General features: G+C 52.4%; 2 protein-coding genes across 2 annotated transcripts; one reads left to right on the top strand and one right to left on the bottom strand.

Annotated features, from left to right (window-relative positions):
* Positions 1–15,766: 15,766 nt before the first annotated feature.
* MIND_00418900 (Heme oxygenase-like protein) lies at positions 15,767–19,311 on the top strand (the record flags this gene model as incomplete). Its single annotated transcript, XM_037361007.1, has 15 exons — positions 15,767–15,852; positions 15,904–15,990; positions 16,038–16,374; positions 16,421–16,674; positions 16,734–16,764; positions 16,816–16,867; positions 16,912–16,977; positions 17,030–17,283; positions 17,336–17,511; positions 18,000–18,081; positions 18,129–18,632; positions 18,688–18,853; positions 18,914–19,141; positions 19,196–19,227; positions 19,273–19,311. The coding sequence occupies 15 exons, from the start codon at positions 15,767–15,769 to the stop codon at positions 19,309–19,311; spliced, it is 2,394 nt and encodes a 797-aa protein (XP_037221299.1).
* A 250-nt stretch (positions 19,312–19,561) lies between these two features.
* MIND_00418800 (uncharacterized protein) lies at positions 19,562–20,557 on the bottom strand (the record flags this gene model as incomplete). The annotated part of the gene is made up of 6 exons (XM_037361006.1): positions 19,562–19,865; positions 19,921–19,980; positions 20,038–20,073; positions 20,122–20,306; positions 20,361–20,422; positions 20,485–20,557. The coding sequence occupies 6 exons, from the start codon at positions 20,555–20,557 to the stop codon at positions 19,562–19,564; spliced, it is 720 nt and encodes a 239-aa protein (XP_037221298.1).
* Positions 20,558–20,675: the final 118 nt, after the last annotated feature.

Below are 20,675 nucleotides of genomic sequence, written 5' to 3'. Positions count from 1 at the left end.
CAACCTCACCAATATCCTCACCCACCTTGCTTCCCAGGCTTCCGCTGCCGCACCACCTCCGGCAGCTCCCGAACCGCCTGGCATCTCCGAATGCCCCCGACGCGGATGCGTTATTTGGTGACATTACTGTCGCCTCAAAACTGGTCTTACGACCAAACCCCCCGTTTGCGTTTAACGGAGACCGCAAACGCGGCCGCGCCTTCCTATACGCGGTCAAAACCTACGCTCGGCTTGCCCCGGGAGGCCTTCGTAGTTAACGGAGAGCCGAGCGAAGAAAAGGCCGTCCGCTACGCCATGTCCTATATGGCGGAGGGACCTGCTCAGCAATGGGCAGAGCGTCATGGGAGCAAAAACCCTTCCCTTTCCCTCGGTGGAGCCAGTTCCTCTCCGAGTTTCGCCTTCGGTTCGTCGAGGAGAACGAACAGGACCTCGCGCTCGCTAAGTTGGAAAGCGGGGTTATCACATGGGAACGCGGGATGTCTACGGATATACCGACGACTTCGAGGACTTGATGGACCTCGCTGGCTTCAAGACGCGTTGGTTAAGGTAACCAAGTACCGCCACGGACTTGACCCCTTGATCAACAACGGCATCACCTCTTCGAACGACCCCCAGACCTCCGTGACTATCTGGGCTGGCGCACTCGGGCTTTCCGACAGTATGAAGCCCTGGTGCGAGCGAAGCTCATTAAGGGAACGGCTACCCCGCGACCGCCGGGAGCTCCGCGCGGCGCCTTCCCCATCACTCGCTCGGCAACTCCGTTCCCCATCCGCCCGGTGGCCCCGCCTGTGCCACCCAGGCCCGCGCCCCCGTCCCGGTACCTCCGGCTCCCGTCCCTATGGAGCTGGATCGTACTAGGGCTCGGGGTGCCCCTCGTCGAGCTTGCTTCAGATGCGGCGACCCCAACCATTTGGCTCGGGACTGTCCGCTCCCCGCCGACGTCCGCCATGTGGACATCCTCGACGAGGTAATCCAGCAACTTGGCGATGAGATGCTGGGAGAGCTGCTTGCGCGGTTGTCCGATACTGCGGCCTTAGCGGAGGCGCATTCGGAGGCTCCGGCAGAGGATTTTGTCCCCGCGACGAGTGACTGGTGTGCCCTCGTTCGCGTCCATAAATCGTTTCACTTGTTTGTATGATGAATCAACTCCCTTGCCCTACAACGAGCCCGAAACGAAAGACGCACCCTCTGCCCCCTCCGAAGCCCCCGTTCGGATTCGCCGACTTGCCTGGGAGAAAAAGCTACCTGGCAGTTATACCATCTCCGCCGCTCCTGGCGTTAACTCGCTGCACCTCCCCCTTGAACTTGAGTCCACTGCGAACGCGCTCAAGCTCTCCCTCTCGGGTCTGGTCGACTGCGGAGACTACTTGGACTTTATCGACACAGAATATGTCAACCGGAATAATGTGCCAGTCCGAAATCTCTCAGTACCCATCCCGGTCTACAACGTCGACGGCACCCCCAATGATGCTGGGTCTATTCGCCAAATCGCGGACCTCGTTCTACGGTACAACGGACACTCCGAACGCGTTCAGCTGGCTGTAACCCACCTTGGGAAACAGGACCTGATACTCGGATACTCCTGGCTCAAAAAGCATAACCCCGAGATCAACTGGGAAACAAAGGAGGTGAAAATGAGTCGTTGCCCCCTGCAGCTGCTCTACCTGCCGTGACGAAGAGCGGGACCGAACGCGCCGAGGTTCGGCGGCTCCGACTCCTTAAATCACGACTACTTGCGGGCGCCTTCCCCACTGTTTGCGCTATCGATATCGCTGGCCCAGATGATGCTGACGACGAGGCTCGGAGCTGCTTCGACCCTCCGGAGCCCTCACCAGACCTCGACGGCGACGAGCATCTTGAAGACGGCGACCGCATCTTCTACACCTCCTTTCGCCCAGTTGAGGAGATCCGCGCTGGCAGTACAGTGTCCCAACGCCTTGCAGAGGCCTTCGCCCGTAACTCGGCCCCTCCGCCTTCGGAGATCCCGGACTGGGCCAAGGAGTTCCAAGACGTCTTCGACAAGGAGTCCTTTGACACGTTACCAGAACGAAGGGCTTGGGACCACGCTATCGAACTCGTCCCCGACGCGAAGCCCGCTAACTGCAAGGTGTATCCGATCTCTCCCCTCGAACAGCGCAACTTGACGAGTTCATCGAGGAAGGACTTGCCACAGGCCGTATTCGCCCTTCGAAATCTCCGATGGCCTCCCCGTCTTCTTCGTTAAGAAAAAGGACGGAGGGCTTCGGTTTGTCCAGGACTACCGCGCCCTCAACGCAATGACGATTAAGAACCGGTACCCCCTTCCGTTGATTAACGACCTTATCAACAGGCTCAAGGGCGCTCGTTACTTCACCAAACTCGACGTTCGCTGGGGTTTTAATAACGTCCGGATTAAAGAAGGAGACGAGTGGAAGGCGGCCTTTCGGACTAACCGAGGGTTGTTCGAACCTTTGGTGATGTATTTCGGCCTGACAAACTCCCCCGCGACGTTCCAAACGATGATGAATGACATTTTCCAGGATCTCATTCTTTCAGGCGACGTTATGATCTACCTCGACGACATCCTTATTGCACATTCGGACCTCCGCAAGCACCGCGAGATCGTCCGGGAGGTCCTTCGGCGGCTCGAATGCACAAGTTGTACCTTCGCAAGGAAAAGTGCGACTTGAGAAATCGTCAATCGAGTACTTGGGGGTCATTATCTCGCACAACCACGTCGAAATGGACCCCGTTAAGGTCGCCGGAGTCTCCGCATGGCCTCCGGCCGAAAACAAGAAGGACGTTCAGCAGTTCCTGGGGTTTGCTAATTTCTACCGCAGGTTCATTCGGGATTTCTCGGCCCTAGCGCAACCTCTCTTTGCGCTCACCAAGAAAGACCAGAAATGGACCTGGGGAGACGCCGGCCGCCGCCTTTCAAGCCATCAAGGACGCGGTCGTGTATCAGAACCTGTCTTAGCGATCCCGGACGACTCTCGGCCTTTCCGACTTGAAGCAGACAGCTCAGATTATGCGACGGGGGCGGTTCTTTCACAACAATCCGCCCCGGACGGGAAGTGGCACCCTGTAGCGTTCTATTCCAAAAGCTTAAATGATGTCCAGCGCAACTACGAGATTCACGACAAGGAGATGCTCGCGATCATCCGCGCACTCGAGGAGTACCGGCATTTCCTCGAGGGCGCCGCATCCCGGTTGAGATCTGGACTGACCATAAGAACTTGGAATACTTCCGAAAGGCGCAACACCTTAATCGTCGGCAAGCCCGATGGTCGTTGTACCTTTCCAGGTTTGACTTTACGCTGCACCACGTCCCAGGTCGCCAGATGGGCCGTCCCGATGCTCTCTCCCGCCGGCCTGACCACGGTATCTCCGACGACAACTCGGATGTCACCCTCTTACGCCCCGAGCTGTTCCACGTTCGCGCGCTTGAGGCCGTCACTGTCTCTGGGCCTGGCTCCGAACTTGTCCGCGACATCAAGGAAGCGCTATCTGGTGAGCCTGACCTAGAGGAACCCGTCGCACTTGCGGCTCGGCAACTCTTGAAGGTCCGAGGTCAAGCTCGGGGCCCCGCTCATCGCGTTCGGACGAGTGGGCCGTCTCAGGCGACCTCCTGTACTTCCGCGGCAAGGTTGTAGTCCCCAAAGACAAAGACCTGAGGAGGCGCATTATGGAGCTCTGCCACGACACGCGTGTCGCCGGACATGCCGGGCGGTTCAAGACCCTGGAGTTGGTTTCGGCAACTACTGGTGGCCACAGATGTCCCGCCATATCGGACGCCACGTCGCGACCTGCGACTTATGCTGTCGTGGAAGGCCCTCCGAAGGCTTCCGCACGGGGAGCTACATCCAACCGAAGTCCCCCGAGCGCTGGCACACCGTCACTGTGGACTTCATCGTCGAGCTCCCCGAGGCCCATGGGTATGACGCGGTTATGGTAGTGGTTGACGCCCTCGGGAAACGCGCTCACTTCACCGAATGCCATACGACAATAGACGCGGTCGGAGCTGCCCGCTTGTACTATCGGAACGTCTGGAGACACCACGGAACCCCCGAGAAGTACATTTCGGACCGCGGTTCGCAGTTCATCGCTGACTTTACGCGCGAACTCTGGCGCTTAATTGGCGTCAAGCCGGCTACCTCTACGGCTTACCACCCGCAGACCGACGGACAAACCGAACGCGTTAACCAGGAGCTCGAGCAGTACATCCGAATCTTCACCAACTACCAACAAGACGACTGGGACGAGCTTATCCCTGCCGCTGAGTTCGCCTATAACAACCACGTTCACTCCTCCACTCAACAGGTACCCTTTATGACGGACACTGGCCGGCTCCCCGAATGGGTTTCGAGCCGGGCACCCGCTCAGAGTTAGAGTCAGTGAACGAAGTTTCGCGATCGGATAGCGAACGGCGTCTCCGAGGCGAAGGCCGCGCTCGTCAAAGCCAAAGACGAGTATAAACGGTACTACGATCGGAGACGATCGGACGCTCCGAATATTCAAGTTGGTGACAAGGTTTGGTTAGATGCCTCTGACATCAGAACAACTCGGCCCTCCGAGAAGTTCTCCCACAAGCGCCTCGGACCGTTTAAGGTGCTCGCAGAGGTTAGTAAAGGTGCCTACAAGCTCGACCTCCCCCGCGTTACTCCAAGCTCCACCCCGTCTTCCCCCGTTGTTAAACTCGAGCTCGCTCAGGACGACCCCCTTCAATGGACGACCCGGCTACGACGAACCGCCCCCGAACTAGAGGACGGAGTCCCCGAGTGGGAAGTCGAGGAAATCTTGGATGCCAGGATAAGGTATAAGCGTCTTAACTACTTCGTCAGGTGGAAAGGCTACGATGCTTCGCACGACTCGTGGGTTCGGTTCGACCGTGTCTTCGCGCCAGACAAAATTGCGGACTTCTATCGGAGGTACCCAGGTAAACCACGGCACATCGCCTCAGCGACCTTCGACTCCTTGCCCTTCCGAACTATGCGTCGGGACGCCGCATTCAAAGGGGGGTGATGTCAGGGGAACCCCCGCTCGGCCTCCTTCGACCCTCCGAACGCATCCGAGGCGCATCCGACCGGCGCCCCCTCGGACGCTCCGACCCACCCCGACCATCGTCCCACGGCCTCCTTCGCCCGCACAATCACCGATCCGTCAAGACCCTCCCAACGATCACCTTGGGACAGAGCCTGCGACGCCGCTCAGGCCTTCTGCGCCTACGTCGGCAGTTACGGACGACCAGTATATAGTTGGCGCCCTAGCAGGCGGACCCTTAGAGTTTCTTCTCTTTGGATCCTCCCCTGCTAGGTCGGTCCCTCCGTGTATTTCCTGTAGTCTTATTCACGCTTTGGATCCTCCCCTGCTAGCTAGGCTTTCGTCGGAGTCTCCAGGGTTGCCCTTACAATAGTACTTGAGATTGAGACGTGGGTCGTCAGGGGAAATATACTGTTGTCGTTTGCCCTTCTTGGATTTTTTTGCCCTGGATTGCATGTCAGTCAAGATATAGCGCGGAGGTCAGAATGCACAAACGTTGAAAGTACGTGGTTGGAGACGGTCCTTGCCTTGTGCATGGGTGATCGCGTAGTCGGTTAACTTGCTGGCATGGGGATTCCGGAAGACTTCCTCAATTCGAACACAATACTGAGATTTATCGCCAGCCGAGCATTTTGGACACGAGCGGTCCCGCCACCAGGAAGGCGCGTGAGGGTCAAGCATGTCCGGGTCGTCATTCCCATCATCGACCATCTCCAAACTCTGAGAGTTGTCGTTGGCTTGCTGCTGCTCTCCAGCATGGGCAGATTGGCTGGTACGTTGGGTCCGATTACGCTTCTTACGCGAGCTGCGTCCTTCACCGCCTAACCGAATCCCCGAAGTCGATAACTCATCCCGCTCTCTCTTCACTCCCTTGCCCTTCGTCTCAAGTGCTGGCTTATGATGAAGTTGGTTATTGACGTTGTCGAGAAGACTGCGCTGCCAGAGAGATTCGGTAGTAATTGTGCGCAACCGAGGGTCAAGATTCTCGACAAATATGGTAGCTTCATCTCGAACCACCTGGTGAGGAGGAACATCTTTGCGAGCAGGCCGAGGAACAACAACGTAGCCCATTACATGGTTGTATACCATATGTGGGTCCCAACGATCCGGGTCCTAATATTCAAGTCAGCAAAGCCAATTTTAAGGCCTTTCAACTCACCGTCTTCCAGCGTGCACGCCCTGGATAACGTTTCATGCAAGTCTTGAGATGTGGCTTCACCCAGCGCCGCCAATTGATAGCGAATGCAGCCTGCGACATGAACATGAACGCCGCCATTGGATTATATGACCAAGGCTGCATTTCACGTGTGGAGCTTAGGAAGCCCAAAAAGTCAGGAGCGAATTGTGTGTTTCCCGCGGCGGGATCGATTAAACGTGGTTCATTCTGAGGCCTAGGTTAGAGTTACCCAACCACAGCAGGACAAAGCGCACCAGAGCCGGTTTCAATGGGGGAATAGAAGGAGCCTCCCAACGGTCAAGCAACAGAACATACGCTAACTTCCAGTTGTATTGTCGAAAAGATTGAATAAGAGCATCATGTTGACTAAATTCGATGAGATTGCCAGGTTCGCAAAATGTGTACATCCATCTTCGTAAACCTGATGTCTAGGGACTGTAAGGACAGGATATACCAAATTATTGACGATTACCTTCCACTCATTCTGGAATTCGGCTCGCTTATAGGTGCTGCGTTTGATTTTGCGAAGCCATACCAGGTCGTCAACCACATAGCCAAGTTCGGTCTTGAAGGTTTTCATGTCGTTTGGTTGATCAGTCCACGGAATGGCCTATAGTCATAAAATTAGTGATATATCCCAAGTGTGAAGAAACAGGGTCATACGCGATAAAACAGATGATGAGCACGCTCCCGGATTCCCTGCAGTGATCTCTCTCCACCCCTCAGTTCTGGCACGTAAGGGAGCTCTTCAGTCTCCCAGAACCGTATATGTTCTTGAAGTTGTTGGAGGCCATCTTCAAGCTCTTCTTCGACGTCTTCCATAACAAAGTCCGTGTCGTTCGTCACAGAGTCGCTATCATCTTCTTCGTCATGACCCCATGGCAATAGTATTTCCTCTAGGGTTGAGTACTGTCGGCTGGGAGCATTCTATAGACAGTTAACCAGGAATTCATGAAATAATAGAGCGCGCTGACCGCAAGCCATTGAGTGGTCTGGATTTTCTGGAATTTGGTTCGGATCTGGGTCAGAGCTGTCCGCGCGTAGGCCACGCTTTCTGGTGAGTCGTTATCTTGGTTGAAACGAAGCTCTTGGAAATCGACAAATTCGTGAACAAGCAGGGACAAGCCCTCATTCGGAAAGTTGCTCAGATCAACGTTGAGGACGCGACTGAAGTAGTCAACAATGAGCGCAATCTGCCAACCACTCATTAGTTTCTACCCTGAAACCGCAAAACCAGTCTTCTACCCAGTAAGTGGAGACACTCAGATGCTCCAGCAGTTGAGAGCGTAGAGCTTTAGCCCCTTGCGTTTTGAAGAATGAGTTCGACAGAGAGAAGCCCAAGCGGCGGTTGTCCTCGGACCATATTCGAGTCTGCAGATATTCAATTGAGTCAACCTGGGGGGGTCCACCCCAGGAGAATTGGTAGGACATGGCGGCAGGGTCGAAAATGGTGACAGCAGTCAGCCACGTTCCCATTCGGACATAAGACGGTAACAAAGGTTCATACGATTAGGATCAGTCGTACGCTAAATTACAGCTAAGTACAACTCTCCACTTTAACCAAATTCCCCGTCTGTCACCCTCACTCGCTGCCCGGTGGCGCGCCGCAAACGTCGCCAACGTCGCCTGTGGCCTTGAGGAGCTGGGGAGATTGAGCTTTGGGTACGAAAACGAGGTAAGTCATTCTTACGGCTAATCGGAGCTGGCAGACCATCCGGGTTAGTGGCCGGGGCGAGCCTATCCGCTCGACCACGGTTTTACCAGAGAACCAAGGAGGTTTGTCGCCGTTGTAGCGTCAGAAAATTTGAAGGGGTTGCGGAGTCGGACCTTGACGACTTGATATCCCAGAGAGTTCAAGAGCTCAACTTCATCGCAGGTGACAGCAAGGTTCGTCGGCTTAGTTGTGAACTTGGAGAATCGGGCTGGGTTATTATGGGTGTCGAGAGCCAAGGAGGGTGAGAAGGAAGAGCCGTGTGGAGGAAATGAGGGAAGGCCAGGGTGGAGACCTCGAAAATGGATGGGTTCGGGGAGGAGAGGGCGATCTGGGGCCTCCGCGAAAGCGAGGTGGTCTTGAGGGCAAGTTCAGCGTCAAAGTTGGCGAGCGATGGCGGGCATAAATTGCGCAGGGAGGGAGAGGAGAGCGGGGAGAGGGTGGTCGTCAGGCTCAGTAGGCGGGAGGGAGAGGGTGGTCATCGGGCTCAGTTTTCGCTCGCGATTTGTCGCGGTTATCGACCTCCACAACGGACGGCGGGTTCTGCCGATTAGACCGCGTGCAAAGTTTTGCGGAGGGCGGGATGCGGGAACGGGGGACGTTGGGCGCTCAACTAGAGCTGGTGGGCTCTACACGTGTGGCGGGCACAAAGATCGACTCCCCACGACGCGTTGTTGTGGGCACGCGGTGAGCCAGGGATGTCGTCACGGGGACACTCTCCTTCTCCTTCACGGGGGTCTACCAGGCTAGATGGCACGAACGAGGCGTGGCGGGGGCTTCGCGAGTACTCGTAGGTGGTCGTTGGGTGGTCGTGGTCGCAGGGAAGGTGGTCGTTGGGTGGTCGTGGTCGCAGGGACGTGACGTGGCACGGAAGCTGATCGGCCGGATCGTCCCGATCAGCTTCCGTGCCACGTCACGTTTAGTCACCGCCTCTCCTCCTTTTCTCTTCGCCAGACGGGTCTGCGCCGCCCGCAGCTCCCACGGGGAACGCCTCAAGCTAGTGGCGCCTCTCTCAAGACGAAGAATTCGAAGGTGGGAACGGGGCGGGGAACCGGGACGGGATGTCAAAGAGGGGAGGGGAAAGCCAGAGTTGGCAGGGGGTTATTGGAGTTGCGGGAAGGCGCTGAGAGGGGGGCGGAATGAGGACATAATAACACCAGGTGCGCTATAGTGTTTATTTCCCTCCCAAGCAACCAAGTCGCCTCGCTCGGAGTGCAATTCAAAGGCGCGCGGGACGGGACGTTCGAGGAGAGGGTGGCGGGTACCACCTACGGCTGTCAGACCAGCAGGGGAAGCAGGTGCGAAACGGGTATCGGGGCCGTTGGGTGCGGGAAGCGGGGATCGTGGATCGCGGGGGAGACGGGGACGGAGGGCTGGCTGCACTGGCCAGGTAAGGCTGTTTGCCTCCGCTCGAGGAAGAGGCAAAGACCCGGGTCAGGGTGGATGTAGCCATGGAGAAGGAGGGTGGTGGGCAGAGAACGATCGTAGGAGGTCGCGTGTCACGGCACGTAGTAGTCCAGCGAGACGAGGGTGGTCCAACACAATGAATAACGAGAACTTGATGATCGACCGGAGGGGTGAGGAAGGACTCGAGTAGAATACGTTCGGAACAAAGACTTGAATAGATGAGCGACATGCAGAGCTTTCAAACGGACAACTTACCCGTACAGTGACCACAATAAGCCAAGGAGAGACAAAACTGGAAGGAGGTAGGAACACGTCTCCACGGCTGTCGCCCGAGGGCCCAACCGGCAGGTCTTGCGACAGGCTGCTTTCACTCGCTCGCTACGGCAGCCTTTGGAGAGATGAGAAAGGGGGTAAAATAAGATCAGCCAGCTTAAATATGTGTGACCTTACCCTTAAAGGGTCACATATTGTTGATAATTCACGCAGCTGGACGCGTCCAGCATCAACAAGAATGTGACGAGACGCGTAGACGCGTAGACGCGTTCCACGTGTTGCGCATGACCGTCACTCCGTCACCACTGTCACACCGCAAGATTTCCTCATTCTCTTCTCTTCTCTTGACTCTGAGGTCGCTCACTCTCATGGCTTCTGCACCTCTGGTGCAGGCTTTCCGACAACCTCGAATAGTACCTCCTGCAGCTATCAACATACAAGATGCCGAGTTGCCAGACGTTCCTGAGCTGGTGGAGCAAGCGCGAGTACGACGTTTGGGACCAATCGTGCCAGTGGCTCCGGTTGCCTCACTGAAGTTAACCATGAAGCCCAAGAAGACCTCTCCTCTACCAGAGACACAAGAGACTGAGAAACACAACAAGCTAGAAGAAGGTGAGTTAACTTCGGTATCACAAACCTATCTTAACCGGGAGAATAGTGGCCGAAGTCTTGCAGTGCCTGTTCTGTGGAGTCATACCTCAAGCACCTGTGCATCTTTGGTAATTATTGGCACCCATTCTTTTCACAGATTCTCATAAATGTAGCGCTCAATGTTCTAACGGTATCGCCTGCGCCGCCTGCGTCACCACTTGGCTTGAAACCAATAAGCGCACTTCAACGTTTGCAGCCCAAGGACCTCATGCTATTCTGGACAGTCCCTGCTGCCGTACCTCCGTTTATATCGCGGGTATCCAAATTTCACGCAAGCTGCGAACGATCTGCGAGATTGTTGGAATTGCGGAGGATCAAGAGGGTGTGGTGGATATTGCCAAGCAGCGAGAGGCACTGGAAAAGGCAAAAAAACGTTTCAATTCTCCTACTTTTCTGAATGAGGACAACGTTTTCGTTTTTCCTGACCACAATTATCATGGCACGGTACGCTACTAGACCTTTTCATTCCTCTTCGCCACTTTCTACCTCACTACTGTCCTCCCCCTCCTGTTGCTCTCCCTCGTCATTACTATCCTCTTCGCTATTGTCTTCTTCGCTAGTAACAATCAATTCGGCAATGGCCTTTTGTCTCTTCTCCTCAACCATCTTAACATGCTCCCACAACGTCTTGGGATTGACCGAGGCGTTCTGTTTGCCTTTCAATGCCGCTTTGACCGCAGCAAGCTGATATTTTTCGAAGGCCGCGCTTCCTCTTTCTCCTTCGTGTTTGAAACGACGAATGTGTCCACCGAGACGAACCATATGGCGAATCCATTCGGGTGAGCGGCGAAGGACAGACTTAGACCAAGTCGTCCGAGTGTAAACTTCTGAAGCCAGTCAGTCTTTTGGCTTTGAACTAGGTCAGATTCACTTACTTCCTTGGTTATCCATGACACTAAGATAAATGTTGTTCATGTAGGGTGCCCACTCAACTAACTGGTCAACAGAAGCACCAACTCCAGCCCTGCTAGGCCCCTTCATCGCCATAAAAATCCGATCTCCACTAAATTTCTTGATCTGGTCATGCGCGCTAGCATAGGCCTTGACGATGGCAGCTCGAGTGGGCTGCTCATTACGATGCAAGACTTTGCGCTCTTTAGGACCGGATGATGTGGCGACTGTAGCTGGGCCATGGGACTGCTGGCGGGCAAGAAGCAGTTTGAATTCATAGGTTGGCTTATTGTCTTGACTGGGAATGCTGACCGCATGAAGTACAGGGTTTTCTTGTGCCCACCAGGTGAGGGAGCCAATGTCGTCAACATCATCCTCCGAGAAGACGATTTTAGAAATCTTGATGTTCTCCTCATGGGCACGCGTCGATCCTACACAGCCAGACGGGCATGTGTTCGCGCAGCGGAAGATAGCGCCCGACCAAGTATTTGTATCCAACGTTGTCGGTGTCCCAGGCATTGGAACCAGCTTTGAATTCAGTACCCATGCGTTGTTCGTGAATGGTAAGAGTATAGGTGTCTGATAAATCAGGTTAATCTTAGTCTATCATCCAAATTTTATCCTACCGGACAGGGCCAGACTCTCTTCTTCCAAGAAGTTGCGGAGCAGATGAACAACACCTTGGATAGGAATCTCAACGATAGGTGGAAGGGGCAATTCTTTGACGTCCGGGAACAGCTGAGCCGTGGTAAGTTCAAAAGTCTTCTGATTGCGTTGGACTATATTGAACTGGCTAGCGACGTCACGCAATGCTACGGTCATAACAACTGGATGTCATGTAAGTAAGATTCGGTGAATGAGCAGGCAAACGCACAGGAGGTGTGCTGAGGGATAACGTTCTGAGGTGGTTGGGGTGGGTCTTGTATCACGTTGGGATCATCAGGAGTGTCGGGACTGTTGGGCACTTCAACGCCTTCAGATTCTATGAGGTTTGCATTTGGAAGAGCCTGCTGAATGTGAGAAGAAGGGGAACAATTAATAAACGAACACGTACACTGATCTCCAGATAGGACAGTCGAATGAGCTGTCGTAAAGCCTTTTCCACCTCATCCAGTCCCACGGGTTCTTGCAAGGCTTTGACAAAATGAAGTCGGAACTGTACTGCCTTGTGTCGGAGAGTCTGAACAATTTTGTCGGGCTGGTTGCGTAAAGAACGGTCACGGATGCTGCGGCTCTGGGCAAGCGATGACAGGAGACGCCGTGCACGATCACCATCAGGGGTTTGGCGCTGCTGACTTTCGCGGTTGAGCCGGTCAAGAAGGGCAGAGGGAATCTTCATTTCAGAGCGAGTGTTACTCTCCATGATGGTGGTCTGAAGAAAAAACGGTAGCAAAACTGCGGAGACCCGTTAAGCTTTTTGATAATAAATAAAAAAATTAAACTAATAAATAAGATAAGATTATTTCCTTTTTGCTACGTCGCGCACAAGGGACCAGTGTCCCTTCTCCGTTGCTCCCGCATTCAGTGTCTGCTGGTACATATCCAGAATATCCGCCCGTGCTTTCCCATCATGTAAACTTTTCCAAAGACTTGAGTGTGCATACCAGCTCGCATTCACATACTGAGTGGAAAACACCTTTTTGAAAGCCTCTGGCACCTTGTCCCCCCCAGCCACATACCGACTATGCTCCAGAAATAACTTGTCCACTTCACATGTGTACAACGGTGGGAACATAGGAAGTGCCTCTCTGACAAAGGCGTGAGATGCGTCAACGTAAAGTTCCCTGTCGCACCTTTTGATCCCCGTGACTGGCGTACTGACAGCAGGGCTACTATGGTAGCTGCTCAGTCCTCGTTGAAGAATTGGCGTTTAATCTTACTTTATTAAAAATGGGTTGTCATCATCGGTCAGATCTATAATGGCGGGTGGAGGTGTTTTGGTCTGAGTTGATGTCATAGCCGTGTCGTGGAATCTAGATATGATTGGAGTAGGCATAGGGATTTAGATGCAACTCACTCAAGCTTGACACGTTTAATAGGAGACGAGTCGCTACTGGCGCGCGGGGCCTTTTCTGGGTGGCGAAAGGACAGACCTCATCCGCTAGCTCCATAGGACCTAGAAGAATGTGGTCACCTGCTTGTACGTTGGTCAGAGCCAAGGCTTGGGCCTGCCAGTGTCCGTCCATGGGAACACAGTAAATGCGGAGTTGTTCGGCGCTTTTTTGGGTGAACTGGATGAGCTCTGAGCTCTGACAGGGAAGAAAGAGAGGGAGCGCGCGTCAGCGGGAATCTTGCAAGATTTCGGCTTTTGATCAGGGGCCTATTGAGAAGCTGAGTGGATGGGTAGTTTGAAAGCCAGAGGGAATACGCACTGAACACCACTCAATGGTAATAGCTCTTTCTAGTTGACGTCCAATCTCTGGTCGACTGAGATGGCGGGGAGTCTGTGTACCTCCAAGCTGAGAATTTTGAGCAAATGATGGGGGGAAGCCATTTTAAAGAAGGTTGTTGGAGAGGTTATTACCGTACCGAGCGCCTATAACGTGACGCGGGTGTAGGTGTGGTTTGCGCAGACTGGATTGGTGACGCAGAGGCCCCAGAGGGTGTGGACACAGTGGAAATGGTGGACGCGCTTGATGGTGAGTTTAAATTTTGTACAGCTGAGAAGCAGGCATTAGTACTAGCCATAACAGAGATAATTCTTACGCCAATGATCAGCAAAAATGCAGCCTTGCTCGGGATGGCGTGTCTTGAGATTGAGACAGCACTCTCGACAGATAAAGTGAGAGCATGAGTCGCTACGGAGCCCCTGCCCACCGCAGAATGCCGTTTCAAGACAGTAAACCTCCCCAGGAGGCTAGGAAGAATTTTTAGCTCTCAGCAAATGAAGGAAGAGATATCACTTGCCCGCGCATTTGTCTCTGAGTCAGCTCCAAGAAGAAAATAGACAGCACATCTGCGAGAACGCGCCTCACTGGGAATGCCTTTGGGTAGGCACCCTTGAGCAGGCCAACATAAAGAGCACTGTAGAGGAGGTGAGGTTTGGGAAACAGATAGGTAAGCAACTTCCCTTGGAAAAGTACTGGCCATTAAGACCAACCACAGAGGAGTTCCTTATCTTCTTGGAAGGAAGAATAGTCCCAATCTGGCATTTGGAGCAGAGGGAGCCAACAGAAGGGATGCTCTCCTCCTCAGTCATGAAGGAGGAAACGAGGAAAAGTGACTGATGTCACAACTGTATTGTTGATACAGAAAACGGAGAACAGAGAAACGCGCCCACAAATCTAACGTCACACCCATGCCTGACCGTGAATGCATCATCAGGCCTTCTTAGAACAAAGCCCTAGTCACAGATGTGAGATCAGCATCAGCTGTATTCTGATGACAGCCCCAGCTGTATGGCCAGAGCAGCCCTGTATACCTTAAGCAAACACCTTAAGCTGTCTTGACTTGAACAGCTCTGGTGGTCTGGGACAAACAACTAGGTTTGCCTTGAGTAGTAGGACCATAGGTTGACTTGAGAAACCAGCTACAGGCTGTCTGAGTGAGCAGCTGGAGTTGCCTTGGAGGGCCAGCCCCAGTTGCTTAAGAAGAAATGACTGGGCTGCTTTGAAGAATACAGCTATAGGTGAACAGACAACTCATCTACAGTGGTCTACTCAGTACAGCCCTAGCTAGCTTGACAATGCCACTGCTGTTGCCTCATGAATGCAGCTGGAGGTGTCTCCACAACCTAGCTAGAGCTGTTCTAGCTCAAGCTAGCAGTCTCCAGAAAGAATGTGGAGAGTTGATAGTAAGACTGTCGATCTCACTGACTGACTTTTTTTTTTTTTGAATCACATTTATATACCACGTACAAGTATGCGTATGCTACTAAGGCGCGGTGCTCGAAGAGCACGGGCCGGGGTGGGTTGAGTGTCATTTACTGTCCTGTGGGGGTTGATGTATTGGTTTCCGTGTGTATGATTGAGCAGCGTCTGATTCGCTGACATCCCGCGAGTTGATTTGTCGAGCATAAAGCATGGGGGTCATAGGGGGGCCATAATTGGGCGGGTTGGCAGTGAGGTTCGTGTGTAAGAGGGCTATCCCGCCGCTCTTGAACATCTTCAGGTCGACTTACTGAGACTGTGGCAAGAGGTGGCAAGAAATTGTCACGATGGCACGTGCCGTTATATTTTTTCTTGTACTCCCCGGCTTGTTCAGACCTTTTATCCTCGAGGTCTCTGTGCCCTTCTGCAACACGACATATTACTTATCTCCGGCGCTGCCCAAGCGTCCTGAATTCCAGCTGTAAGGGTGATAGATGGCAGGCACTTCACCAAACGGCCACAAGCGGCAATTTCGAGACTGAGAGACCGGCTTTCTCAGCCTTTCTGGCTTCTCTTGCATCGAAGTCATCGACCTTGAAGCCAAATCTATATGTGGAGCGCCGTTGAATGTTCACCGAATCATATGAACACCTGTTGTCCTCGTTGAAGCCACGCCATGCATGTCCCATGAACGAGAACCTTATCGATATCTCATCGAGTGGCTGCAACGGAAGGAATAAAGACTGACTTGCTTAGCGTCCCAAGGGAGTCTAAACACAAAATATCAAAGCCCCTCCAGAAATAGTCACATTCCACAGCTCTCTTATCATGGCCCAGCCCGCAGTCAACTTGGACGAAACCTTGTTTTCCATTGCCGACGCTGCTCTCTTGTCAGCTGAAGCCGATGCTGCCGCGTGCGTCCACTCGAATCTTTGAATTGGTCTCGTTACTCAGAGGCATTCCAGACCTGGCAGCTCGCTGACTTTCCGCCCTGAATGGCGACCTACACCCCGGAAGAGAAGTACTATCAATCAACCAATACAACTCCCCTGGTATGACGCGATCCAGTATTCGAATTGAAATACTGAACTTTTTCAAGGGAAACGGCTTCAGGTGGGTGGCTGGCGTCAACGATCAATCAAGTCAATCGTGCCGTTGTTTCTGGCTCTCCTTGGCCTGGGCCGCTCGCACCGGCTTCGTCGACTCCGAGTCCATTCCCCCAGCCAACGGCCAACACAACATCGCCTTCTCCTGCTACTCAGACTTCTGCCCCCGTAGTCCCTTCTTACCAAGCACAACCGAAAATCTCAGAGGATCTTGTTGCACAATTGCTGGAGAGATATAAAGTAGCGTATGACCGAGTCATCGATCATGCCTTCCCAACCGCTATGGGGAACGGTACCGCATCCTTGGACGGTTTCAGGTACTACATGTTGGTAGGTCGTTCGTTTCGCTCTATTCAGCGCTAACATATTCCTACAGCAAGATAGACTGTATCTTCAAACCTGCGCTCGCCTAAAGATGATATCCGGGGCCAGTTCTGACTACGCACAGGTCGAAGCTTTCGGGTTTCGTCATAAATCCTCCATGGAATATGTCAAAAATTTGGAGGATGTGTGTACAACGCTGCTCGGTATCACGGACGAGACAATGAAGGCCACTCAACCAAGCGTCCAAGTGGAGACAACCCAGAACTTCTACACAGACTGTCTCCGAAACAAGGATCCCGTACTTGGGTCAGTCTTTCAATCTCGTTCGGGCTGTTCAAAGCATCTAATGCGTCCTATGTACATAGGTACTATGTTGTTTTGCTACCTTGCGTATTGGTGCGACATGTACCATGTTCTTCTTATCTTTCTCACCTTCAAACTCATCAGTGCTATTGGAAGATCGCCGAACGTCTCATGAAGGATCCACAGACAGTCAAAAGTACGCATAAACATGAAACTTTCTTTCCCAATCAATGAAACCAGATGTCGTTTACCATTCCGCTTGGACTGAGGTGAACTATGACTCTTCTTCTGTCGACAAATACATCAGTAAGAATGTCTGAAGCATCATCAGCAACTCTCTCACTTTGACATCCGCTAGAATTCATCAATGAAAACATCGCAGCAAAAGGCGGAATTAAAGCCTGGGGCTATATATTCCAAATCGCATGCGAGCGGGAGAAGGACATTTTCGACACAGGCCTTGCAGCACCAGTCCCGTATAACATCATTCCTGACGGGACATACTCCATCATCCCCGTCTCAATCCCAGGTGTCACACTCACCGCCCATGACTCTCAGAATATCAGTACTTCTGTCTTGTTGCAGAAGAAGATTAGTGGAAATGCGGAGAAAGTGGACTATTTTTCTCTACTTTTGCAACTTGGTTCAACTGACTAAATTTTAGTGGACGGTCGCAGCAACAAATGCGGGCTATTCAATCAAAAATGTCGAAACTGGTCGGTACCTCGCTATGTCTGCTGAAGATGACGGTAAAGGTCGTATATCGGCTCTCGCTGAGCCTTACTATTGGTGGATTAATCCCACCAAGAGCAAGTCTGGTGAGCGTTCGGATATGCACCAGTATGTTATTTTTCAACACCTACGGATGTGCTTGTCGCTGAACCCAGGACCCGGGAAGCTCCACCAAAGGGTGATTCAAAAAATTTCCGGATTTTGGCCTCAAAAACCCATTTTTTTGGACGCCAAAAACCCATTTTTGAAGAAGGATCCTGACATGTCACCGTGTGACACTTGCTAAAAATGGTAATTCTTGCAGGTGTCAAAAAATGTCTTGCGCCGCTTTTACCTTTGAACTAACACTCTTTGGGGTGATTTCCCTCCCAAAAGGCATCTGGTACTCAGTCAAACACTGGTGCACATGTCAGTCTAAAACTTTTCTGTCAACCTTCCCAGGGCCTAAAAAACCCATATTTTGAAGAAGGTTTTCAGAATTTTTGTCTCAAAAACCCATTTTTTGGACAAGGAAATCGCGATTTTTCGGCCTCAAAAACCCAAATTTTTGAATCACCCTTTGGTGGAGCTTCCCGGGTCCTCTGAACCCCTCCCAGTATTCATGCCTCCGTCAACCTACGTTATGCGTTGGCCGCCGATGTGATAGGGTCGATGAAACCTGATTCTTCTCTGACTCCAGTATGCATTACTTGAAGCATACCTAAATGAAATTTGATCACAATCAGGTTATTGCCAAAGAGCATACTCAGAGTCCATATCAGATGTGGACATTCGATGCCGAAGAGCAGCATCCCCAAGACGACGTAGGCGCTGATCAAGAACCGAGTTCGAAAGTCGATGCCAGCGAGCCCGCCACAGAGACCGACATGCAGATGTTGAGGGAGGACGTGGCGAGAAACTTTGCAGGGCTTAGCGCTCATTTTGAAGCGGAGCTCAAGTCCTCTACAGAGAACCGTCAACATGAACTGGAAGCACTGAAAGAGGAGATAATGGGTGCCACATCGGAGATGCTTGCCAAGGATATTCGGCTTGAGACAGCCAGGGAGTTGACGAACCGGTTGAAGGGGATGGATGACTGGATGATGGACCTAACCAACCGGATGCATCGCATGGAGGAGCGGGACGACATAGTAGAGAAGTCTCTTCTCCTCAAGGTGAACGAACTGGAGGGCCAACTCCAGGATCAGAGACAAAAGTATGGCGTCCTGGCAAGACGAATGCGCCATCTGGTGACTGTCCTTTTTTGCCCCTCAGATTTGGAAAACCCTAAAGTGTGTTTGATAGACATGTCATTGGGAGCCCATCTACGGCCGTTTTGACCCCGACAACCTTCATGCGCCGCCCATCGAGGCAGCTATCAAGGAAAATGGGGTCAGGATATATGTTGCGCGGTGGCAGGTCAATAGGGCTCTATGGTTTATCGATGACGTTTACGATGGGGAAATTGCCGGTGAGTTTGCCTGTGAACACCCGGAATGTAAAATCACTGAGAAACATTATTGAAACGAAGACTTTGGCCAAGCCCAGGCTGAACACAATCTCAAGTTCTGGGCCCTTGTTGGGGACCCGTCTCAGTTGGAGTGGATCCCGCAACATGGGCGGTTTAACGCGGCAGCACTTGACCCAGTGCCTGGCTGGAACCAGGAAACAACTAGAGCGCCAACCACAATGCATATCGCACGCTTCAGAGCGGCAAATGGCATAGCACATGTGACATCTGTGGTGGACGGACAGTTTGGTACTTATACTGTATGTTATACGCGCAAAGTGGACTGATAACTTATTCCTCTAGGCGTCTCGAAGGGTGATAACATGCGGTCGGCAGTAAGTATGGAAGGCAACAGCAAATACAACTACTGACCTTTGTAGGACTATCAAGTGCTCTGTTACAAAAACCTGAGATTGTGATTGGTAGTGTCGATAACAAAGCCCGACCGAATTAGGCAACTGAACTGCCATTTTAAGAACAGTATGATGCGACGGGCCGACGGTAGGCACATGACTCGGGAACCTCTTACGCACTCCGCCGAGATGGCCGGTTATTTTAGCGTGTTCCTTTCTGACAACTGAATCCATTATTGAAACGAGTGGCAATAGAACACAGTTTTTTCAATTTATGACATCCTCTTGGTGAACTATAACTAGTCGACCGAGATTTTCATTCCAACGACGCAGCTGACAAGAAGCTAGCGTAGTCTCTGCTCTCGAACTCGCTTATGTTGGCCAGGTCAATCCGAGTGATGGTAGCACCTTTCGTAGTGAAGCTGGCATTGTACGCACCAGGTGCCGGGTACATGGGAGATGCATCGGTCCGGAAAAGTAACAAATAGCCAGAACTGTCCATGTTGAAGCATTTTTTGCACCTGTAGATGAACGTGGCATTTGTCGCAGTATATGCGGAGAGTGGCGACACAGTGATGTTAGCGTCGGAGACCATCGGAACGAGCTGTGCCTTGTCTGGACTGTGATTTAGATGAGCCATTATCCTAAAACACATATCTGCATATGCATGTTTACCTCGGCATAGATCGCTGAACGAGTAGTACATTAACCGATACAGCTCCCGCCGCCGTGTGTCTAGATGGATTGTTATTGGCCATGTACTCGTTAGCATTTCGTAGGTTCCGCACTTACTGAGTAGCAGCAAGAAACCATTCCAGCATGACCGGCCTGAGAAACTCGTTATTTGGAGGCGCCCGAGTATGAAGCGACACAAACTCAGTTCCGAAAAATTCATCGGCCTTTTGGTCGTTTGCACTAGTACTGCCAGTGCCCTGAGTATCCACTAGAGAAAAACCGGCTGCCCCATAAGGCAACGGAATAGTGACTTGGGCGATGAACTCGCGGTTAAAAGAGCCGGATGGTGGGAGCACAAGGCCTACGGACATCTGAGTTGCTGGATCCTAGAAGGATTCGTTATGTCGATACTAGTACTTGGAATAGAAATGGGGCTCTACGGAGACTTGGTTGAAACAAAGGCCAATTGTTGAGCTGCAGGTACGAGTAGGTTTGTTGTTTGCTGTGAATTAATGCCAGTAGAGTCAATAAAACTACTGTCGTATAAAGAGGGCATATACTCACTGGTAACGGCAATGCAGCCGGAGGGCAGCGTGAACAAAGTGGCAAGAATGATCAGAGAGTGGAGGAGCATCATCGTCCAACTTCAACTAGCAGTGGGTCAACTTGAAGCATCCGGGCCAAGGGATATCAAAGTCTCTTTTATGCTCCGCAAAACTGCAAAGCTGTCCCGGAAGCTCTATCTCAGGTAGAAC

This window comes from Mycena indigotica (assembly GCF_014461135.1).
Source record: "Mycena indigotica strain 171206Taipei chromosome Unknown Mind.scaff0004, whole genome shotgun sequence".
Classification (NCBI taxonomy): domain Eukaryota; kingdom Fungi; phylum Basidiomycota; class Agaricomycetes; order Agaricales; family Mycenaceae; genus Mycena; species Mycena indigotica.
Note: the sequence above shows the minus strand (reverse complement) of the source record. Positions and strands in the feature narration are given on the sequence as shown.